The following is a 22241-nucleotide window of genomic DNA, read 5'->3' as shown; positions in this document are numbered from 1 at the left end:
TGGACATAAACAACGTGTTTTTCGTCCTGTCATTGTGAATTTCAGCACATCTCAAAGAGACACCTACAAAAATACCTCTGTGGGATTAACCTGATGTCCCTTGGGTTCTGACGAAAAAGTTATCCCAACAATGCGGCTGTAAGACTTGCAAGACAATATAATAGTGATAAGAGTCCCGAAAGCTTTTCAGACTTCAAATATTCTCTTGCAAACAAACTTTTAATAGCAGGAGGCCTGCATGAGTAGACAATTGCACTTAAACAGTACAATCAGAAAATAAAGGCATACTGACTTTTACTTTAGGATCATTTCCAGAAATAAATTAGAGAGCTTATTTTACAACCACTATTTATGATATACAATCCTGGATTTGAGACACAGCTGACCTTAAAGACACAGCATTCAAATAAAGCAATTAAGACATCCACATGAACACACAAAATTCCTTAAAGAATAATTTATCCAGAGAATAGAGATCATACATACAAGGCTACTAACACAGTCTATAATACATAATAGACAGACACACTTGGAAATACATTGTGAGCAATACTGCAATAATATGGAGGATTGTTTAAGACACAAAATTACCAGCATACAAATTATATATGTACAATTCAAAGGCTGCTCTGCAAGAAAATAAAAGGGTTTTGTGGTTTCTGTACTCTAAAAAAGAAGCTAATTTTTGGAATTTTCAACTTAGTAAACTAATTTTCTTTAAAAATAATGGGCTTCTAATAATATTGTTGGGTTTTGAAAATAATTAAGTTTGTGTTCTTTTGATTATATAGGAATTGCTTCAAAATTAGTCTCCCCATAAAAAAAGATCGCCTAGAAGCCTTCACTAAGTTAACTTTATGTGTAAGCCATTGCATTAATTTTATTAGGAAGGCTCATATGCAAATATATACACATTTAGGAGGTAAAAGCCATAACATGCTTGTGTAGCAATTCCAACACAAACTGTTCAATGATTCTATAATTCAAATGATGCAGTATCAACAGAAGCTTCAGTCAGAAGCAACAGTTCAGAAATATGTGCCATGTTTAATTTAATATTGTTATTACAATGTTCTGGTTTTGCTTGTCCAGAACCATAAGACAGAGTTTCAGTACATATGCACTTTCATTTGGTGAATCAGTTTGGAGGGGAAAAGGCCCTTCGATCTTGGGCAAAAGATAAGAGTTATTTAAGGGTGAAGAAGTACTTTTTCATACCAAAGCAGATTTTAAAAGAGTTTGAAAATTACACAGCTTCACATTAACATTATACAGTCATACAACTGAAGATGATCCTGCTCTCTTCTGTGTGTTCCTCTGCATCAGCAGAAACACTTAGGCAATCTGCACAACAAATCAGATGGCAGCTACCCAAATTACATCTAACCTAAAGGCAAATGAGTGTACTTAAAAAAAGGTTACTTATCTGATTAACTCCCTTGTACAGTTCACTATATACAAACCTTGGCAATTGCCCAGTAAAGTGCAAGCAGTCAGGTGCAGCTAAACTTATCTTTAGTATTGGCTTAATCAACTACTCAAAACCACTTGGAAGGAATGAACTGAGATACATGCCTGAGTTCTGGTAAAGAATTAACACCAAATAAATTGATGTTATTGATATTAGTCAAATGAAACATGCTTTGAGATTCCTATTTTGAAGGGTGCATGATGACAAGGCCTTCTCATGTAGACGACAGCTTTTGTTCTACTCATATCGAACAAAAAAGCTTACAAGTTTTGAAGACAAAAGGAATCAAGGGACTTCTTTTTTTTTGTTTTTCCTTTATGCCCTTTTGGCCATTTCATACATTTGGACTATGTTTTCTAAAGCCCAACAAATCCCAATATCAGGATGTTTTTTCGTGGCTTTTAAGATATACAAAAGGTTTATCAAAGCTGAATTTTTACACTATAGCACTACCACACCTGAAACAATTATCATTTGCCATCAGCACTCATACATTTCACAGCTGCTGTATCTACTTCAAACTACCAGCAGACCACATTTGGGGAATTATTCTTTTTCTTCTTCCAACTACCCAGTTTTCTGTTTCTTTTTCTTTTCCTTTCATACAGATCATCGATAAAGAGATTAAACAGAACTGGCCCCAATACTGAGCCCTGGGGAACAGCGCTTGTGACCGGCTGCCAACCAGATTTGGCTCCATTCACCACAGCTCTTTGAGCCCGCTCCTTCAGCCAGTTCTTTATCCATGGCAGAGTGCTCCCATCCAGGTAGAAGTTAATTAGAGCATTGTTTTACACCACCATGGAGTGGGACTTGCTCCAAAAATCCTCAAGACATCTTGACGAGGGAATAGAGTGACTATCAGCAAGTTTACTGATGACACCAAGCTGGGAGGAGTGGCTGACACGCCAGAGGCTGTGCTGCCATCAGAGACCTGGACAGGCTGGAGAGTTGGGCGGGGAATAACCTAATGAAATTTAACGAGGGAAAGTGTAGAGTCTTGTATCTGGGCAGGAACAACCCCAGGTTCCAGTATAGGTTGGGAAATTACATATTAGAGAGCAGTGTAGGGGAAAGGGACCTGGGGGTCCTGGGGACAGCAGGATGACCATGAGCCAGCACTGTGCCCTTGTGGCCAGGAAGGCCAATGGTACCTGGGGTGGATGAGAAGGGGGGTGGTCAGTAGGTCAGAGACGTTCTCCTGCCCCTCTACTCTGCCCTGGGGAGACCACACCTGGAATATTGTGTCCAGTTCTGGGCCCCTCAGTTCAAGAAGGACAGGGAACTGCTGGAGAGGGTCCAGCGTAGGGCAACAAAGATGCTGAAGGGAGTGGAGCATCTCCCTTATGAAGAAAGGCTGAGGGAGCTGGGTCTCTTTAGTCTGGAGAAGAGGAGACTAAGGGGGGACCTCATTAATGTTTACAAATATATAAAGGGTGAGTGCCATGAGGATGGAGCCAGGCTCTTCTCGGTGGCAAACAATGATAGGACAAGGGGTAATGGGATCAAGCTGGAACACAAGAGGTTCCGCTTAAATTTGAGAAGAAACTTCTTCTCAGTGAGGGTGGCAGAGCCTGGCCCAGGCTGCCCAGGGAGGTTGTGGAGTCTCCTTCTCTGCAGACATTCAAAACCCGCCTGGACATGTTCCTGTGCGACCTCACTTAGGCGTTCCTGCTCCAGCAGGGGGATTGGACTAGATGATCTTTTGAGACCCCTTCCAATCCCAAACATACTGTGATACTGTGATATAGAGCTAGCTGATGCATTCCTATATTGTTGCTTGGTACTGCATAGAGTTCTAGCTCAAATCCTGAAGCCAGTTGCCTATCACCAAGTCCAGTTACTTCAGATACAGACCAAGCTATACATCTTCCAGTTTTGGAGCCAGCTGAGCAGCTACCTGAGATTTCTTTGCTTATAATCTATGATAACAAGTGTGTATGCTTGTCCTTTTTTTTTCCTAAGCTTTGTCTCATTTTACCCTATGCCAGACCTGACAAACTCTTCATGCTGGGTACACTCCCTGTTGGATTACTTTATTGCTTGAAACATTTGTGGTTCCTCTCATTATTCATCTTGGCTGTGGCATAACGACACCTTCCTAAAAAGCAAAACAGAAGAAAATAATACAATCATTTTGGTTGGAAAAGACCCTCAAGGTCAAGTCCAACCATCAACCCACTAAACATTGTCCCTAAGAACCTCATCTCTGCATCCTTTAAACCTCTCCACGGATGGTGACTCCACCACTGCCCTGGGCAGCCTGTTCCAATGCCCAACAACCCTTTCCAGGAAAATATTGTTCCCAAGATCCAATCTAAACCTCCCCTCATGCATCTTTACGCCGTTTCCTCTCGTTCTATCGCATGTTACTTGAGAAACGAGACCAACACCCTCTTAACACACAAAGGAAAAAAGCTATGACATCATTCCACAGCCTCAGGTCATTTTTAAGGTAAACATATTCATTATACCACACATATATATATATATATATATATATATATATATAGTTCCACACCGCGGTGCGGCCCAGCGCTGCAGGCTGGCTTCCGCCTCACGGCGCATGCGCAACACCGCCCGCCGCCGCTCCCCCTGCGCAGGCGCTCAGCCCCGCCCCTCTGCACACGCATGCGCACCGCTCACGCCGGCGCCGCGCATGGGCACCCCGCCGCGGTGCACTGTGGGAAGGAGGCGGCTCTTGTCCCGGCGGAGGGTGGCGGTGAATCCTCCCGGCCGCTCACAGCAGTGTGGAGCCGCTTCCCCCCCTACCCCCCTCCTCCCTCCCTCCCCCCCGGCCTCCTCCTCCACCCCACATACACACCCTCCCCCCCTCCTCCCTCCGGCCCGCCGATTTAAAGGGGCAGCGGCGCCAACCCAGGGCGGGGGGGGATCATGCCGAACTTCTGTGCGGCCCCCAACTGCACCCGCAAGAGCACTCAGTCCGACCTGGCCTTCTTCCGCTTCCCCCGGGACCCGGTCAGGTGAGAGAACAGCCGGGAACTACCGGCGCCGCCTCGGGAAGGCAGCCCCGCGGTGCCGAGGGGCGGGTGGGGGGGCGGGAGGTGTTACCCGCAGCCTGAGGAGACACCGCGGCGGGGAGGCGTCTCCTTCCCTCCCCCTGCAACCCCTCTCCGCGCCTCCTCACCTCGGCGGGGGGGTACAGCGGGGTGTGAGGGGCCGGCGGCCGCTGCCCGGAGCTGCCGGTTCTCCCGCCGCGCTCAGAGCCGGCGCCGGGGGGGGGCGGGCGGGCGGCTGCGCATGCGCGGGAGCGGCCGCCGGTCGGGGCCTCCCGGGGCGGGAAGGGGGGACTCGTGGGAGGGGAAAGTGACGGGTTCAGGGTTTGGGAGTTCAGGATTCACAGAATGTCAGGGGTGGGAAGGGACCTGGAAAGCTCATGCAGTGCAATCCCCCCATGGAGCAGGAACACCCAGATAAGGTTACACAGGAAGGTGTCCAGGCGGGTTGGAATGTCTGCAGAGAAGGAGACTCCACAACCTCCCTGGGCAGCCTGGGCCAGGCTCTGCCACCCTCACTGAGAAGAAGTTCCTTCTCATATTTAAAGTGGAACCACCTGTGTTCCAGTTTGTACCCATTGCCCCTTGTCCTATCATTGGTTGTCACTGAGAAGAGCCTGGCTCCATCCTCATGATGCTCACCCTTTGTATATGTATTGATCACAGAATCACAGAATGTCAGGGGTTGGAAGAGACCTCCAAAGCTCATCCAGTTCAATCCCCCCGCCGGAGCAGGAACACCCAGATGAGGTTACGCAGGAAGGTGTCCAGGCGGGTTTGAATGCCTCCAGAGTAGGAGATTCCACAACCTTCCTGGGCAGCCTGGGCCAGGCTCTGCCACCCTCACTGAGAATAAACATTAATAAGGTCACTTTTCAGTGTCCTCCAGGCTCAAGAGCCCCAGCTCCCTCAGCCTTTCCTCACACGGGAGATGCTCCACTCCCTTCAGCATCTTTGTTGCCCTGCGCTGGACTCTCTCCAGCAGTTCCCTGTCCTGCTGGAACTGACGGGCCCAGAACTGGACACAATATTCCAGCTGTGGTCTCCCCAGGGCAGAGTAGAGGGGCAGGAGAACCTCTCAGACCTACTGACCACCCCCTTCTAACCCACCCCAGGTACCATTGGCCTTCCTGGCCACAAGGGCCCAGTGCTGGCTCATGGTCACCCTGCTGTCCCCAGGACCCCCAGGTCCCTTTCCCCTACACTGCTCTCCAACAGGGCGTTCCCCAACTTACACTGGAACCAGGGGTTGTTCCTGCCCAGATGCAAGACTCTACACTTGTCCTTGTTATATTTCGTTAATTTTTTCCCTGCCCTACTCTCCAGCCTGTCCAGGTCTCGCTGGATGGCAGCACAGCCTCTGGCGTGTCAGCAGGGTATGGGGGTGGAGGGTTTGGAGATGCAGGGTTTAGGGTAGAAGGATCTTGGGGTGCAGGGTTGGTGAGGGTTTGAGAGTTCATGTGTTCAGCAACTGGGGGTGCAGGGTTTAAGGGGGCAGGATTTGGGGAATCAGGATTTAAGGGTGCAGAGTTTGTGGGTGATCACTAGTGATCACTTGCTCTGCCTGGTATTTACCTTCATTCTTGTCCCTCCACCCTTCCCACTGTTCTCTCCTGTATTCTCTTTTCGTTTCCATCACACTCTTGACACAGACCTCACCCACTGAGAATATTCCAGCACACAATGATACAAACCCTGGTGTGACCTTTAGGCTCTATTACAGTGTGAAAATTGAGTGTGCAGCTGAATCAGAGAATCATTTTGGTTGGAAAACACCTTGAAGATCATCGAGTCCAACTATAACCCACTCCAAGCACTTCCCCATGTCCCTCAGGACCTTATGTGGAAACCCCTCCAGGGATGGTGACTCCACTATTGCCCTGGGCAGCCTGTTCCAGTGCCTGACAGCCCTTTCTGTGAGGAAAAGTTTCCAATATCCAGTCAGAACCTCAACTGGTACAATTGGAGGCCATTTCCTCTCATCCTGTCACTTGTTACTTGGGAAGAGTCACAGAACCCTGTTCCCTTGGCACTTGGTGGTGCAGCTTTGAGGAGTGTTGGGAGAGAATGAGAGGGGTATGTGGTTATAGAGATGCTGGAAAGCAGTTCCGCAGAGAAGGATCTGGGGTTCTCGTCAATGGCAAGTTGAATGTGAGCCGATAGTGTCCCTGGCAGAGAAGATGAACCCGTGTCCTGGGTGTATCCAGCACAGCATGGCCAGCAGAGCAGGGTGGGGATCGTCCTGCTTTGCTCTGGTCTCACCTGGAGCACTGTGTACAGGTCTAGGTGCCACAGGATAAAAAGATATAAAGCTACTAGAGAATGTCCAGAAGGGGCTACAAAGTTGGTGAAGGATTTGGAGGGGAAACCGTATGAGGAGCAGCTGAAGTCACTGGGTTTATTCAGCCTGGAGAAGAGGAGACTGAGGTGAGAGCTCACGGTGGCTACAGCTTCCTCACATGGGGAGGTGGAGGGACAGGCACCGAACTCTTCTCTTTAGTGACCAGTGACAGAACCTGAGGGAATGGCAGGAAGGTGTACCAGGGTAGGTTCAGGTTGTACATGAGGAAAAGGTTCTTCACCCAGAGGGTGCTGGACACTGGAACAGGCTCCCCAGGGAGGTGTCACGGCCCCAAGCCTAACAGTGTTCAAGAAGAGACTGTACAACGTCCTCAGACACATGGTGTGAACTGTGGGGTTGTCCTGTGCAGGGACAGGAGTTGGACTCGATGATCCTTGTGGGTCCCTTCCAGCTCAGGACATTCTACAATTCTATGAGAGGCTGCCTGGCCGTGAGTGGCCACTCCAGAGGGTGGCAGGTGAGGGGCTGCCTGGATGTGAGGGCTGCCTGGTTATGGGAGAGTTGGGGAGCTGTGATGGGCTGCCTGGCCATGAGAGGAGTGGGGGAATGCGAGTGTGGGGGGCTGTGAGGGGCTGCCTGGCTTTGAGGAGTGTAGGAGGGAAGGGAAAGGGAGTGTGCCTGGCTATGATGTATATAGGAAGATATGAGAAGGTACCTGGGTGTGAGGGGCTGCACATCTGTTAGGGATGTGGGACAGGAACAATGGGATAAGGCAGGGGAGCCCATGCATCATGGGGACCCTATTCAGGGCCAGCACGGTGGTGGAAGTCTGTCAGTCCTACTGTGTATGCTGAGGTGACGTGGCTCTGGACAACAACGTGTCTGCATTACAAATAGGACACTGGTGTGACAGGCAACTGTCACAGGCTTGCGAGGGTGATGGTTGGTGGTGAAGCAGCATGAGAAACAGCAAAGTGATGGGATGTTCAGGTTCCCAATGGGTAAAAAGCAGGTGTGGTGCACTGGTAGAGCAAGAAGTGTCTGAGTGAAAGGGCATGGAAAATGTCCTGAAAATAAATCATGCGCTTAGGCATAGAAACTCCTGTATGGTAGCTCACATTTAAATCTAGATAATGTTCTTAAAATCATTTACTTAACTTGTTCCTCACAATTTTGGAAGGTATTTAGGTGCTAGAGCAATACTGGTTATCTCTTTCCTAACAGTAGGTAATTAAGGCTGAAATTTTTGATGATTTACACATTATATTCTCTTGCTTCCTTCCTTCAAGCTGCTTGACCTGATTTATGGGAAATTTCAAAACCCATGGGAATTATGGGTACACAGGGTTTTTTTTTCCCTAAGAAAACAGTCTCCTGTAAGTGGTTTCAAATGAAGATACAAAAAGCTCATATAGGTAGTAGCTGCTGCTTAAAGCCGTGTTTTCCACTATGTTGTTGAGTTCTCCTGGGTGAATGCCTTGTGTTAAAGCCAGAATAACCAGACCTCTTCCTGATGCCCAAACACTGCAAGGCTGGGCACTGTTAATGACAGTGTGTTGGTCATACTACTTGCTGTCATAGAAACTTCTTACTGTTATAGGTCAAACTTGTCCAGCGAGCAAAGTACTTTATGCCAAAAATGTGTTATTTGCACTTGGCAGCTTACGGTGAGAAAGCTGAGTATAATGGCATTAGAGTACATCTTTAAAAATAAATTTTAATTTAAAGAAAATCATTGCAGAGATATACATAGTCCCAGGTAAATTGTCTCTACTACTTTACTGCTTTCAGTTTTTCTGCAATAACCAAATAATTCCCTTTACATTTTCCCAGTTCAGTGCTAAGCAGTTCCAGTTAGATGTTCCAAGTCTGTGAGAACAAACCAGTTATTTAAGACCAGTTTCAATTATTGTTGCTGCCTGAGAAAACAAGAAGGGCTGCACAGATGAGGCTTTGCAAAAGAACCAGCTGCATTTACTGAATGGTATGTGGTCTTTCCATATCAAACATTAATGTAAATAGCCTCTGCTACCCCAGTAAGGATGCATATTTTTATAGCTTTGTGCAGTCTGGACAGTAACATCTGTTTATTTAGCCCTATCCATGTTTCTGACTCTGTTTGTCATGGCCAGGTGTGAGTTTTTAGAACAGAATACTTTTTAAGCAAAGAGATGGTGTTCTCCTGCAGTTGACCAATATTGGGGTAACATAAAACACTGTCCACACTTAAATAAAATGCCATTTAAGCTTCCATGAGATGTCAGCAGATCCCTGAAAATGTGGAGTTTGTGACTGAAGAAAACCTTTGTAAAAGCTAATGAGCGATACCCGAGCAGTGCTTTAATATATTGCAACGAAATGGCTTTTAATTTGTTCCAAATATTTTGCAACTAAAGCATGTGTGCAGCTGTATACAGTGTGTTAGTTGAATACTAAAAAACTGGAGAAAGCTTTATACATAATTTCATTTTAAAATAATCTAATTGCTGCTTAGATAATACAATGAAGAGCTATGTTGGGTGGCTTCAGGGATCTGACCTCCTTTTTCTTTGTTCTTCCATTTCTCATTCCTTGGAGAGCATTTGATTTGGCGCCAAATTTGTAGTGAGACCAAAGGGCCGAATTCAGACTCCGATGGAGTTTGTGTCCAGTCACACAACCTCCACCATCTCCCTCTAGTCCTGCAGCAACCTGAGAAAGCATCAACGCTCCAGCCTTTGCCAGTGGAGTTTTCTAGATGTCTGGAGCTCCGGTTTCCCATCTGCTGTTCTGATGGGCTGATGATCTCAGTGCTCATGTCTGATCAGGATCCACAAACTGGGGCTCCACATGCCAAGGGCTTATTTTGAATCATCTGCTCAGTGTGCACCTTGTACAACAAGGTGACCCACCTAGTAGATGAGGGAAAGGCTGTGGGTGTTGTGTGCTTACACTTCAGTAAGGCCTGTGACGCCATATCCCACAGCATCTCCTGGAGAAGCTGCAGCTGATGGTCTGGATGGTGTATCTGTGACAGATAAAGAACTGGCTGGAGAGCTGGGCCAAAGAGTTGTGGTGAACGGAGCCAAATGCGATTGTTGGCCAGTCACGAGTGGTGTCCCCAGGGCTCAGTGTTGGGGCCAGTTCTGTTCAATCTCTTTATCAATGATCTGGATGAGGGGATTGAGTGGACCCTTAGTAAGTTTGCAGATGATGCCAAATTGGGTGGGAGTGTTGATGTGCTGGAGGGTGGGAAGGCCAGACAGAGGGATCTGGACTGGCTGGATCATTGGCCTGAGGCCAGTTGTCTGAGGTTCAACAAGGCCAGGTATCAGGTCCTGCACTTGGGTCACACCAACCCCAGGCAGCGCTACAGGCTCGGGGAGGAGTGGCTGGAAAGTGTCCAGTGGAAAAGGAGCTGGGGGTGTTGGTAACAGTGGCTGAACATGAGCCAGCGTGTGCCCAGGTGGCTAAGAAGGCCACCAGTATAATGGCTGGTACCAGCACTGGTGTGGCCAGCAGGGCTAGAGAAGTGATTGTGCCACTGTACTCGACACTGGTGAGGCCCTACCTTGAATCCTGGGGGCAGTTTTGGGCCCCTCATCATAAGAAGGAAATTGAGGCACTAGAGAGAGCACAGAGGAGGGTGAGAAAGCTGGTGAGGGGCCTGGAGCACAAGTGTGATGAGGAACAGTTGAGGGACCTGAAGGGTTCAGCCTGGAGAACAGGAGCTGATGGGAGACCTTCTCGTTCTCTGCATCTGCCTGAAAGGAGGTTGTAGCATGGAGGGGGTTGGTCACTTCCCTCAAGTAGAAAGTGATAGGACAAGAGGAAATGTCCTCAAGTTGCACCAGTGGAGGTTTAGATTTGATATTAGGAAAAAATTATTCCTGGAAAGGGCTGTCGGGCATTGGAACAGGCTGCCCAGGGCAGTGGTGGAGTCACCATCTCTGGAGGTGTTTAAAAGGTGTTTAGACGAGGTTCTTCAGGACATGGTTTAGTGCTAGAGTTAAGTTATGGTTGGACTCAATCATCCTGAGAGTGTTTTCCAACTGAAATGGTTCTATGGTTCTATATTGACTTCAGCACAGAAGGCAGTGGCCACAGCTGCTTCTATGTAACTGTACAAGATGTTGGGAAGGGAGAGGATTATTGGGTGGTTAACTTAATCTCTGTGAGCCTCGTTTCCCGTCTCTGAAGAGCTCACGGTGCCTTTTGCCATCATTCATGATTCTTACCTGCTGTTACTAGTATCTGCTTAACTTGTTCTCTGGTTGGCAGCAGCATTGAAGGCGAGGGATTCAGGCTGATTTTTGTCTGTCCTCGACAATTATGTGCCAGTTCTCTGGCTTTGCTCCCCGACAGCTTCCCTGGGTCACAGAGAGGCAGAAAAGACACCTGTGATCAGGCTCTTCCTCTGGATACCCCTCTGGACTGAAACCTTCCCCACTGACTGCAGGGAGGCTCATCAGCCTTTGTGACAGCCCAATGTGATCACATTTAATGAGTTATCTAGTAATCAGCGCCTACTCAGAAAGTATGAGAGCCTTATTCAATGTAATCTGCATGCTAAAGGTCTCCCATGTGAAAATACCATGTTTATACTGTTTGGTTACATGAAGAACTCTTTCCTGTTCTCTTGTTGGGGTGATAGCACTGTCCACGCAGGAGTGCAAGGCCAAAAAACTGATATATTTATTTGTTTTTTTAAAAACATTTCTTACATCATTATTAAGGCTATTATGTGTGGAGCTCCAAGAGCAATATTATAAATTATTCCTGGTTTATGGTGCTTGCTGCCACTGTTATTTTGATATTTTGCATGAACAAAAAAATTCAGATGAACAAACCGCTCAGCCAGCAGAGATCAGAATCCAAGTTTCCTCCCTTTTCATCTTCACAGTTGCCCTTTATTGCACTTTGTTAAGTTAGAGGTGATGCTGCATCCACTCAGAGCTGTGGATTTCCTCATTTGCGCTGCCCATCAAAACATCTGGCGAGACAGCCTTCATTCCTAAATTGTTGAATAATCCCTAATTATTTTCCTCCCTCCTTCCTCCTGTGAGCAATAATGCCATGTTTGCAGACAAAAATAATATTCTAATAAAAACGCTTTCTTTTAACTTCTAGCTGTTTCTTGGCTCGGGACCTGTCTTTTTTAATTTAGGAATAACAAAGAAGTTTTAAAGCCTTTTGTTTTTCAGTGGGCTGAGTAATTCTTTCACTTTCATGAGTTTCAGCAATGCTTGGGTTGTGAAGACATCTCCCCTACTGTGCCTTGCTGATATAGTAGATTCTTCATGTAACTTCTCTGTGTAGGTTCCTTGAACTTTGTGGACATTGCCAACATTACCAATTAAAACCAAAAACTACACAACACTTTAAAATATGAGTCCACGTTGAAAAGTATGTAGCGGAGTGGTGGATTGTGAAGTAAAATAAGGCACTGAGACTGTAGCGAAAGTTCCTTCTTCTTTTTGCTGTAGATTTGTTGTGATATTACTGTGATTCTTTATAATGTACTTGTCTCTGGTGTTCTTGAGTTTGTCTGGGGAAGGAGGAATGGGAGCTTGTGTCACCACTCTGTATGGTTAAAATAATGAACAAATCATCAGTTGCATTCATGTGAAGGTTTATAGTCATCTGTATCATATGTTTTCAACTGCTTACTTATGTGCTGTTGTAAACTGGTGGCTCTGGATGCCACTGGTTGTAAGCAAAGACATTGAAATAATGCTGCTTCAGAGGATTATTTTTGCAGGAAGGAAATGACTTTTTTAAAAAACAAACTTTTAAATACAAAGATCTCAATAGCTGCTGGAGTCTTGTTAATTTATAGATATCTTTTACCGCATAAATAAAATAGCAGATGAGTTTTACTGGAGTAGCTGTGCAGAATCAGTCTAAGTGTGCTGTTGCTCAAAAACCCATAGCAAGAAAGTGATTGCATGGACCCCGCTGGGGGAAATACGAGCTGACTAATGCATTTGCATCAATTATTGCAAGCGGTTTACTCACCAGAAGAAACAGTTTCTTGCGTATCTGCAAGGAGCTCTGTTAGCAGGTGAAGTGTTTCTTTAGCATTGTGTTATAGCTTAGAGAACTAATCTAAAGCAGAATTAAATGTAAAAATATGCCTGTAACAAAAACTTCAGGGGAGTGAGCGCTGTCTGTAAAACGTTTGCTTTTTGATTTTTATTATTTCACTTCTCAGAAATCTACTCTAAACTCCTCAATGACCACAATAAATAAGAAAAATGCTGTATTTTGGAGGGAGGCGGCGAAGACAACTATTGTAACAGCTGCCTTCGAAACTTTATGACCTTAGTCTACAAGCTCATCTTTCTTTTTTAACTTTCTAATATTAAATTCTTAAGAATTAAATGGTCAGGTTTCATGAGCAACTGCATTAACATCTGTTGCGTGTGTGAGACAAAGGCAAAAATATATGAAATAAGGGAAAAGATTAATGAATTTGCTGGGGCAGCGTTAAGTGGTGAGCAAAAGGAGAAAAACAGATCTTTAAAATCTTTGATAGTAAGTTACAGCAGAAGGTGTACGGAACTTTCTTTAGTCTCACATAAAGAGCAGGGCTCGCTGCGCTCCCAATTTTGAGTATGGTTTGAAATTGTGGGGGATTTTGTTTTACCTTGAAACTACCTAAATCTTTTGCTTACATGCAGGTGTCAAAGATGGGTAGAGAACTGCCGAAGGGCAGATTTAGAAGATAAAACTCCAGATCAACTGAACAAGCATTACAGATTGTGCGCCAAACATTTTGAGACTTCTATGATATGTAGAAGTGTAAGTAAAACCAAGCATTTGTTTATTGCCTCTTGCAAAATGTGACTGATGTTTTTCCTCAGAGTGCCGCATTTTAATCTTTGATCCTCTGGGTATTCCGGAATTAATTTTTAGTCTTAATTGAGATCGTTGTTGTGGTTCAGGGCACTGCACGGACTCACAGATGTTGGCACAAAGGATGAGGTGGAAATGAGCAGTTGGGGAAGAGAAAAGCGGAGCTGTTCCTGATGGTTTAATGTGTTCCATGGAGCCCTGGTCTTCACTGCAGTTCTTTCCTCATGCAAAGCAATGCTCATTTTGTTTATTGTCACTAGGTGTTACAACATTATATTAATTTATGGGGTGTAAGTATGTAAGTTTGCATACCTCTAATTATTTAAAATCATTAATGTGCTGTTACTGAAGTGTGTACATAGTGTGATTCAGTCAAATTACACACTCTTGTGGCCAAGAGATTTAAATATTCTTTGCATCTATCAAGCTTTTGGTTCCTGTTCTGTTTTATCCAGCTGAAATCATGGCACTGTTTCCTGGCAATGAAATAATAGCTTTCAATTCTTCTTGCTAACATGATAATGCTGATTTGAACAGCTTTCATAACAGTAAGAAATGGTGGATTTGGGACTTTGGATAAAGTTTTAATTCCCAGCCTGAATTTTATGTTGATACATAGGCAAGATCAGTCCTGTAATTATGAAGGATAATTAAAATAGCAGGTCAGACTTTGAGCTCCTGGTAGTGTTCCATGTGACAGGGTCTCTGATGAGCCAGCATCGCAGAAACAAACAAAAAACTGAATGTTGGAAGTGATTCTGAATTACAAATGAAGCTTTATGAAACTCAGTTTGTTTAAAATGTATTTCAATCTAATGACAGGTATAAACATAATCAGTTAAAATTCTCTACTTACTGGAAATTAGGCAGTTTAGAACACATAAGTCTGCAATATATCCAAATATAAACTTAAAATATTTTTCTTTAATTGCTAGAAACATTTACATGACCATCTAGAAGTCTTTTATTCCTCCTGCTTGTTTGACAGATGCATTTTCCTTCAGTGTTATCTTTCACAGTACTGATTTGTGGAATTTGTAAAGACTGATGTCTTATTCATAAAGAATGATGATTCTGTCTACATAAAGAAGCAGTTGGACATTTGCATTGTGAAAATGATTGTGTGATTGTTTCTGGAACTGTGAAATAAGTGACAAAAGCTAGAGCTCAGTACTAACAAAAGGTTTCCTTTCTGATGTCTTTTTATTGAGGAAAAAAAAAAAAGTCATAATATTACAGTATTAATCATTGCATTTGGGGTCCTTGATGTGAAGATAACAGGGAAGAAAAAGTGTTTGTGGTTTGAGTGGGGTGGTGCTTTATTTAAAAAATATTTCTCATTTTCAGTGTTCTCTTGATACCCCAAAATGTAAATTGCACAGCGTGACTTTCTCTTTGGTTTTTAAACTTCAGAAAGTGAAAATAATTTTTTAAAAAAAGGAATTAAAAAGAAAAGGAGGGTGGGCATGGTATGTGAAACTCTGTTTGCTTGGGGTTTTCCTTTTTGTGCATACACAGTGAGAATTTCCCAAAGAAATCTCTAATCCAGATGTCTTTCTTCTTACAGAGCCCTTACAGAACAGTGTTACGGGATAATGCTGTGCCAACTATATTTGATCTTACAAGTCACCTGAACAATCCCCACAGCAGGCATAGGAAAAGGATAAAAGAGCTGGTAAGTTTTTTCACGTCAGACTTTCTGCTTTTAATATAGTATTTCAATATTTTGTATACAAGTGTCAAAGAATAATATTTATCACTTGAGTATTTGTGTTTCCTGTACTGCTTATTCTAGTATCTTTTTGTTGATTATAAACTTAAATGCCCAAATATTATCCTGTTATGAATTCTATCTGCTAAGGAAGGTTGGATGAAATAACCTGGAAAATGAAATGTATTGATCCAGAGATTATTCTGTTTTCCAAAATAAGTGCATATCTTCCTTTTTCTTGTTACTACAGTGCTAAATGGATATAACTGATGCATAGTACCGTGAAATTCTTGCTACATACTGACAGTGATCATCAGTTCACGCGTTTAATTCTTGAACTCAGCACCGATTCAGACATGCTTGGTTTAGTTTATTGTTCTGAAAAGATGATGCATGTATAAAACCAAGATCAAGCAGTTTTTTAGTGGAATTGTGTCTCGTCGGTACCCCTGTGTGTCATTTATAGAAAAGAATGTCTCTAGGTCTCTGTGGTTATAAGTATACTGACAATTAAGAGGAATTCAACTCTTAAACTCTGCTTTTATGTAGGAAGATTACAGGCAATTTCTAAATATTTCTCCTTGAGTTTGCGTCTGTTTATTGACTGAAGATAAAGTTTAAGACTGTTCTGTCTACTGGCAGTGCATGTTCATATTGAAACAGAATTCTTTAACAGAATCTCTTTACTAATAATTATAAAATTATGGGAAGATTAGCAGTAGTAGCAAAATATTCTCATGAAGTTAGTAGATACGTGTTGTGGCAGCAATAAGCTACCTGAAGAAACCACCTTCTCTTGGACCTTCTAGCACTTTTTGGTTAATATTAACACTCTTAAAATGGTCTCATCTGCAATATTTGTATCCGTGTTTTAATGTTTTAAGGTGGTGCGCTAGACATCATTAATATAAATTCTTTTTTTTTTTTTAAGAGTGAAGATGAAATAAGAACACTGAAGCAGCAAAAGAGTAAGTGAGCGTAAAAACTGAGTTCATAAAATCCCAGAATGTGAGGGGTTGGAAGGGACCTGGAAAGCTCATCCAGTGCAATCCCCCCATGGAGCAGGAACACCCAGATGAGGTTACACAGGAAGGTGTCCAGGCGGGTTGGAATGTCTGCACAGAAGGAGACTCCACAACCTCCCTGGGCAGCCTGGTCCAGGCTCTGACACCCTCACTGAGAAGAAGTTTCTTCTCAAATTTAAAGTGGAACCTTTTGTGTTCCAGTTTGTACCCATTACCCCTTGTCCTATCATTGGTTGTCACCGAGGAGAGCCTGGCTCCATCCTCCTGACACTCACCCTTTATATATCTGTAAACATGAATGAGGTCACCCCTCAGTCTCCTGTTCTCCAAGCTCCAGAGCCCCAGCTCCCTCAGCCTTTCCTCACACGGGAGATGCTCCACTCCCTTCAGCATCTTTGTTGCCCTGCGCTGGACTCTCTCCAGCAGTTCCCTGTCCTGCTGGAACTGAGGGGCCACAACTGGACACAATATTCCAGGTGTGGTCTCCCCAGGGCAGAGTAGAGGGGCAGGAGAACCTCTCTGACCTACTGACCACCCCCCTTTTAATGCACCCCAGGTACCATTGGCCTTCCTGGCCACAAGGGCCCAGTGCTGGCTCATGGTCATCCTGCTGTCCCCAGGACCCCCGGGTCCCTTTCCCCTACACTGCTCTCTAATAGGTCATTCCCCAACTTATACTGGAACCTGGGGTAGTTCCTGCCCCGGTACAAGACTCTACACTTGCCCTTGTTCTATTTCATTAAATTTCTCCCCGCCCAACTCTCCAGCCTGTCCAGGTCTCTGATGGCAGCACAGCCTCTGGCGTGTCAGCCACTCCTCCCAGCTTGGTGTCACCAGCAAGCTTGCTGAACTATCACTCTGTTCCCTCCCTAAATCTTTGTTTAGTAAGGCTGACGAGTTAATGCAGGACAAATAAGTGTAATTTTATATGTATCAGGAGGATATTTGAGTTGCCTCTTGATTCAAACAGCCAGTCTAAACTCTTTTTGATATTCACTTTTAAACTGGAAACATTCTTCTCTGGAATTCAGTAACTTAGGGGTAATGGGGGCAGCAGTGGAAAGCAAATGTAATGTTTTATTCATGTTATCTTGACACTTACAGTATTTTACATTTTGTAGTTGATGAAGCTTTCGAACGGCAACAGGCAACTCAAGAACTGAACGAAAGCAATGAACAAAATACTGTCTCAGAGGAAGGAGGGGAAGAACAAGAGGAAGAAGCTGTTCCCTTAACACTGGAAGAAAGAGAAAACAAAGATTACCTTAAGTCTTTGTTTGAAATTTTGATCCTAATGGGTAAACAGAATATTCCTTTGGATGGCCATGGTGTCGATGAGCTGCCAGAAGGTATTTTTACTTCAGATAACTTTCAGGCTCTACTGGAATATAGAATAAATTCAGGAGATGAAGTTCTGAGGAAACGATTCGAGATGACTGCAGTCAATCTTGAGTATTGTTCAAAAACTCAGCAGAAACAAATGCTTGAGATCTGTGAAAGCTGCGTTAGAGAAGAGACACTGAGGGAAGTAAGAGACTCGCACTTCTTTTCTATAGTCACTGATGAAGTAGTAGACATAGCGGGAGAGGAACACTTGCCGGTTTTGGTGAGATTTGTTGATGATTCTCATAATCTAAGAGAAGAATTCATCGGGTTTTTGCCTTACGAGGCTGATCCTGAAATTTTAGCTGTCAAGTTCCACACAACTATTACTGAGAAGTGGGGTCTAAACATGGAGTACTGTCGAGGTCAAGCCTACATCGTCTCCAGTGGGTTTGCTTCTAAAATGAAAGTTGTGGCTACAAGACTCTTAGAAAAGTATCCCCAAGCTGTGTATACGCTGTGTTCCTCTTGTGCCTTAAATATTTGGCTAGCTAAATCCGTTCCTGTTGTTGGCGTTTCCATTGCGTTAGGAACAATCGAAGAAGTTTGCTGTCTTTTTAATCAGTTTCCACAATTACTGGTAGAACTGGACAACACAATTTCTGTTCTTTTTCAAAACAATGAGGTGAAGGGTAATGAGCTGAAGGAAATCTGCCGGTCTCAGTGGACGGGCAGGCATGATACTTTCGAGGTTTTAGTGGACCTCATACAAGCATTGGTGTTGTGCTTGGATGCCGTATGTAGTGACTCATCCGTCAGGTGGAACAACTTTATTGCCGGTCGAGCGTTTGTACTTTCAAGTGCGTTAACAGATTTTGACTTCATTGTCACTATCGTGATTCTGAAAAATGCTCTGTCTTTTACGAGAGCATTCGGAAAAAATCTCCAGGGACAAACATCAGATGTGTTCTTTGCAGCTGGCAGCTTAACAGCGGTGTTGCATTCTCTGAATGAAGTGATGGAGAACATTGAGGTTTACCATGAATTTTGGTTTGAGGAAGCAACAAATCTGGCTACAAAACTGGATGTACAAGTTAAACTCCCAGGAAAATTTCGCAGGGCACAACAGGGGAGCTTGGACTCTGAGATAACGTCAGAAAATTACTACAAAGAAATCCTTAGCGTCCCCACAATAGAGCATATAATCCAAGAATTAAAAGATATCTTCTCAGAACAACATTTAAAAGCTCTTAAGTGTTTATCCTTGGTGCCCTCAGTCATGGGACAGCTCAAATTCAATACGTCTGAGGAGCATCACGCAGACATGTACAAAAATGACTTGCCTAATCCAGACACGCTTTCTGCTGAGCTTCATTGTTGGAGAATCAAGTGGAAGCACAGAGGAAAAGATATTGAACTTCCAGCCACTATTTATGAAGCACTTCACTTGCCTGACATTAAGTTTTTCCCTAATGTTTATGCGTTACTAAAAGTCCTGTGCATACTTCCAGTGATGAAGGTGGAGAATGAGAAATATGAAATGGGACGAAAGCGCTTAAAGGCATATCTGAAAAACACCTTGACAGAGCAAAGGTCGAGCAACCTGGCTTTGCTAAACATAAACTTTGATATAAAACATGACTTGGATTTAATGGTGGACACCTATATTAAACTTTATCCGGAAAAAGTGGAATTTCAAGAAGACTTTATTCCCTCAAACAACTCTGAAGTGACAGAAGATGCTTAATTTTTTAAGCTCTAACCAATCTGTTGAAACAGCTTTTTCTTAGCTGAGTTTCAATGCTGAGGGGAAAAAAAATGTGAAATCTAAAGCAAAAATCACTGCAATTGCCTTTTAGGTCTCAGACTGAAGAAGCTGCGGTCAGTGACTCAAATTATGTTTTGTTAGTCTGCATTAAATGTGTTATGCGAACAGAACCAAGCCTGAAAATAAGCCCATGCTCTTGGCAGAGGTGATTTCTACATCTAATTGACTTAACTAGGTGCTCGTTTATTTTATTGCATCTTGGAAAAAGTACATTTTGATTGTAGATCCAATGGGGCTGTTACTTATTCGCTCATGAATTAGGATAAGAAAAAAAAACCTCAGAATGTTAAAGAATAATATAATCCAGTTCTGTAATAGGTTATTATTATTGAAAACCTTTTTAAAAAAGTCTTTGTATATTTAATTGGGATTTTGGAGAGCGGATTCAGCTGTTGCACAATCCTTGTGCTGTGGACTGTTCTCGGTGTAAAGTGAATGTTAGTGGTATAGAGGTACGTTTATGGTTTCATTGGAAGAGTCAACCTCTTTAATCTCTCAATGACTGTTTACATTCCTTTGTGTGAGACACAAAACTTCCTTTTCTTTAGGCTTTTAACAGGCATGGCAGGAATACTGAAATTCCTTAAAAGACACTAAAAACTCAGAAGTTATTCCACAAATGTTTAAATCTGTTCGTTCTCTCCTGACTCTGACACAACCCCGTGCATCTTATTGTCTGTTTATTTGTAAACTCGCCCAGGAAAGATTAAAGTAAGAGTTTGTTGTTTGTCTAGACGTCAGATTAAAAATATTGCTGTTATTTTTTGCAAGAATAAAACATTTTTTGTACAGTTTATTGCAATTTAAAATAAAATGTGAATTGCTTTTTACATAGTACTGGATTTCTTAGTAAAGCTGGGCCTCTCTGAGAATGGGTATTCTTGTCACAGAGTCACAGAATGTGAGGGGTTGGAAGGGCCCTGGAAAGCTCATCCAGTGCAATCCCCCCATGGATCAGGAACACCCAGATGAGGTTACACAGGAAGGTGTCCAGGCGGGTTGGAATGTCTGCAGAGAAGGAGACTCCACAACCCCCCTGGGCAGCCTGGGCCAGGCTCTGCCACCCTCACCGGGAACAAGTTTCTTTTCAAATTTAAGTGGAACCTTTTGTAAGGTGTCTTTTAGTTTGGGCAATTTTCTTTCTCACGTTTTTTTTTCAATTCCAGTGAGTGGCATTGTCTTAAGACACAGGAAACTTGGTGTAATTCTGATCTGTATGTTCTACTGAAGGTTTTTTAAATGATTTTAAGGTGGCACTAAATCCAGTTCTTTTAATTGTGGAAGTTCTCTCTAACTGAAGCAGATGGGAATGGATTAAATTCGAAATGGTTGAGAAGTTTTGCAGCTAGTCTGATAAATGCTGGTTTTATCACTTATTTACGGTTGTAATTTTATGTACTTTCCTGTTGCAGTGGGAAGGGCCTCCAGCAAAAGAAAATCAAATGATTGTAAGAGACTATGACAAATACAGTTATTGATGTTTTAATGCAGTCAAGTAATAAGAATAAATTAAAACCAAACCTTTAGTAGGTAAGCTTAGCTATTAAAGTGGCTATGTGCATCTTAAGAAATGCCTTCAGGAGCTTTTATTTACATTGGAGTAGTAAAATTAATTTTTAAATCTATTATCTTTTGTTTCCACTGCTGCTTGTGTATTCTGTCACGTTAATGCAGTTGTTGCCTTGGTCAGCCAAAAGGTGGTTTAGCTAAAAGCTTGCGCTGTTCCTCTAAATGCATGAAAACAGCTCAAATCTATGTTAATGCTATTAAAATAAAAATGCATTTTTAAGTTAGAAGTCATAGGGGAAAATAGTCATTTTAAAAGAAGATCTCAAGTACAGTTTTAATAAAATAAATATCTTTCCCATCCTGGGAATGCCTGTGAGCAGCGCAAGGTGGTTGTGATCTCTGAGATTGTGAGCGCCAGGTCAGTAAAGTCAGGTTGGATGAGCCCAGACTTACGGGCTTAACCAGAGAAGGAAAATTGATGCCCAGTGCCATATAACTGCCCAAAAGAGCTGAAAAACGCTTTCTGAATGTGTAAATGAGATCTTTTTGACCGACGTACTGAGACAAATTACAGAAGGGAAGCGCAGTAAAATGCTCCTTTAGCTACTGAAGTGTGTTCTGGAGCTCAGCTGAGACGTTAAGTTGTGATTAGCGTTGTTAATTAGCTGGCTCCAAGAGCCTTTGGTCGCTTGGTGTGCTCCATCATTGCGCTGCCTGCCACAGAGATGCTTAAATTGTCTGAGATCAATCAAAAGCTCCTTATTTAGCCTGTTTGAATTGTCCTGTTGGTGGGGAACGCCTTATTTTTTAAATGCATCAGTTTGGGGGTGCAGAGAAAGGATGTGATTGAAGTGGAATCCAGTAATGTAATTTTAAAGAGGACACTGTTGCTAGAACAGGTCGGAGACTGACAGAAAAGTGTCTGAAAATGGGACAAATAATCACTGAAGATAAACTTTGATTCCTCTTTTATTTAACAAACTCTTGACACAGAGGGAATTACCTTACATATCGTGCAATTTCAGGGCAATATGTATTTCTAAGGTGTACCTGAGATATTTACCATGCTTTGACCTTGTTTTTGGCACATTTTATGTCATGAAGCAATATATCCATTTAAATTAAGTATCGCTGCTGAGATATTTAAAGTGCATTTTCCTTGTGCTTTATGAAAGCGATCCTTGTTTCACTATACAAAATCTTACTTCCTGCATGTAG

General features: G+C 43.3%; 1 protein-coding gene and 1 long non-coding RNA gene across 4 annotated transcripts; one reads left to right on the top strand and one right to left on the bottom strand.

Annotated features, from left to right (window-relative positions):
- Positions 1-200: 200 nt before the first annotated feature.
- On the bottom strand, positions 201-4719 carry LOC135580251 (uncharacterized). Of its 2 annotated transcripts, none has more exons than XR_010474759.1 (2): positions 4620-4719; positions 201-3572 (listed from the first exon to the last, which is right to left on the bottom strand). It is a non-coding gene; the product is annotated as an uncharacterized LOC135580251 (long non-coding RNA). The 2 variants fall into 2 exon arrangements; XR_010474742.1 differs by having other exon boundaries at positions 4421-4694.
- THAP12 (THAP domain containing 12) lies at positions 4095-20344 on the top strand. 2 transcript variants are annotated; one of them, XM_065074098.1, is made up of 6 exons: positions 4175-4455; positions 8624-8774; positions 13453-13573; positions 15195-15302; positions 16270-16306; positions 17485-20344. In XM_065074098.1, exons 3-6 carry the CDS (start codon positions 13559-13561, stop codon positions 19431-19433), a joined length of 2109 nt encoding a protein of 702 aa, XP_064930170.1. In that variant the 5' UTR covers positions 4175-4455; positions 8624-8774; positions 13453-13558; the 3' UTR covers positions 19434-20344. The 2 variants fall into 2 exon arrangements, with proteins under 2 accessions (XP_064930094.1, XP_064930170.1); XM_065074022.1 differs by lacking the exon at positions 8624-8774 and having other exon boundaries at positions 4095-4455.
- The last annotated feature ends 1897 nt before the right edge of the window (positions 20345-22241 follow it).

This window comes from Columba livia, chromosome 1, assembly GCF_036013475.1.
Source record: "Columba livia isolate bColLiv1 breed racing homer chromosome 1, bColLiv1.pat.W.v2, whole genome shotgun sequence".
In the NCBI taxonomy this organism is placed as follows: Eukaryota; Metazoa; Chordata; class Aves; order Columbiformes; family Columbidae; genus Columba; species Columba livia.
Note: the sequence above shows the minus strand (reverse complement) of the source record. Positions and strands in the feature narration are given on the sequence as shown.

Excerpts from the sequence above, each read along its gene's own strand:
- THAP12 (XM_065074022.1), top strand. The coding sequence starts at position 4,367 with ATGCCGAACTTCTGTGCGGCCCCCAACTGCACCCGCAAGAGCACTCAG. Across the intron at positions 15,303-16,269 it reads GGAAAAGGATAAAAGAGCTG|AGTGAAGATGAAATAAGAAC; the intron begins GTAAGTTTTTTC and ends TTTTTTTTTAAG. Across the intron at positions 16,307-17,484 it reads AACACTGAAGCAGCAAAAGA|TTGATGAAGCTTTCGAACGG; the intron begins GTAAGTGAGCGT and ends TACATTTTGTAG.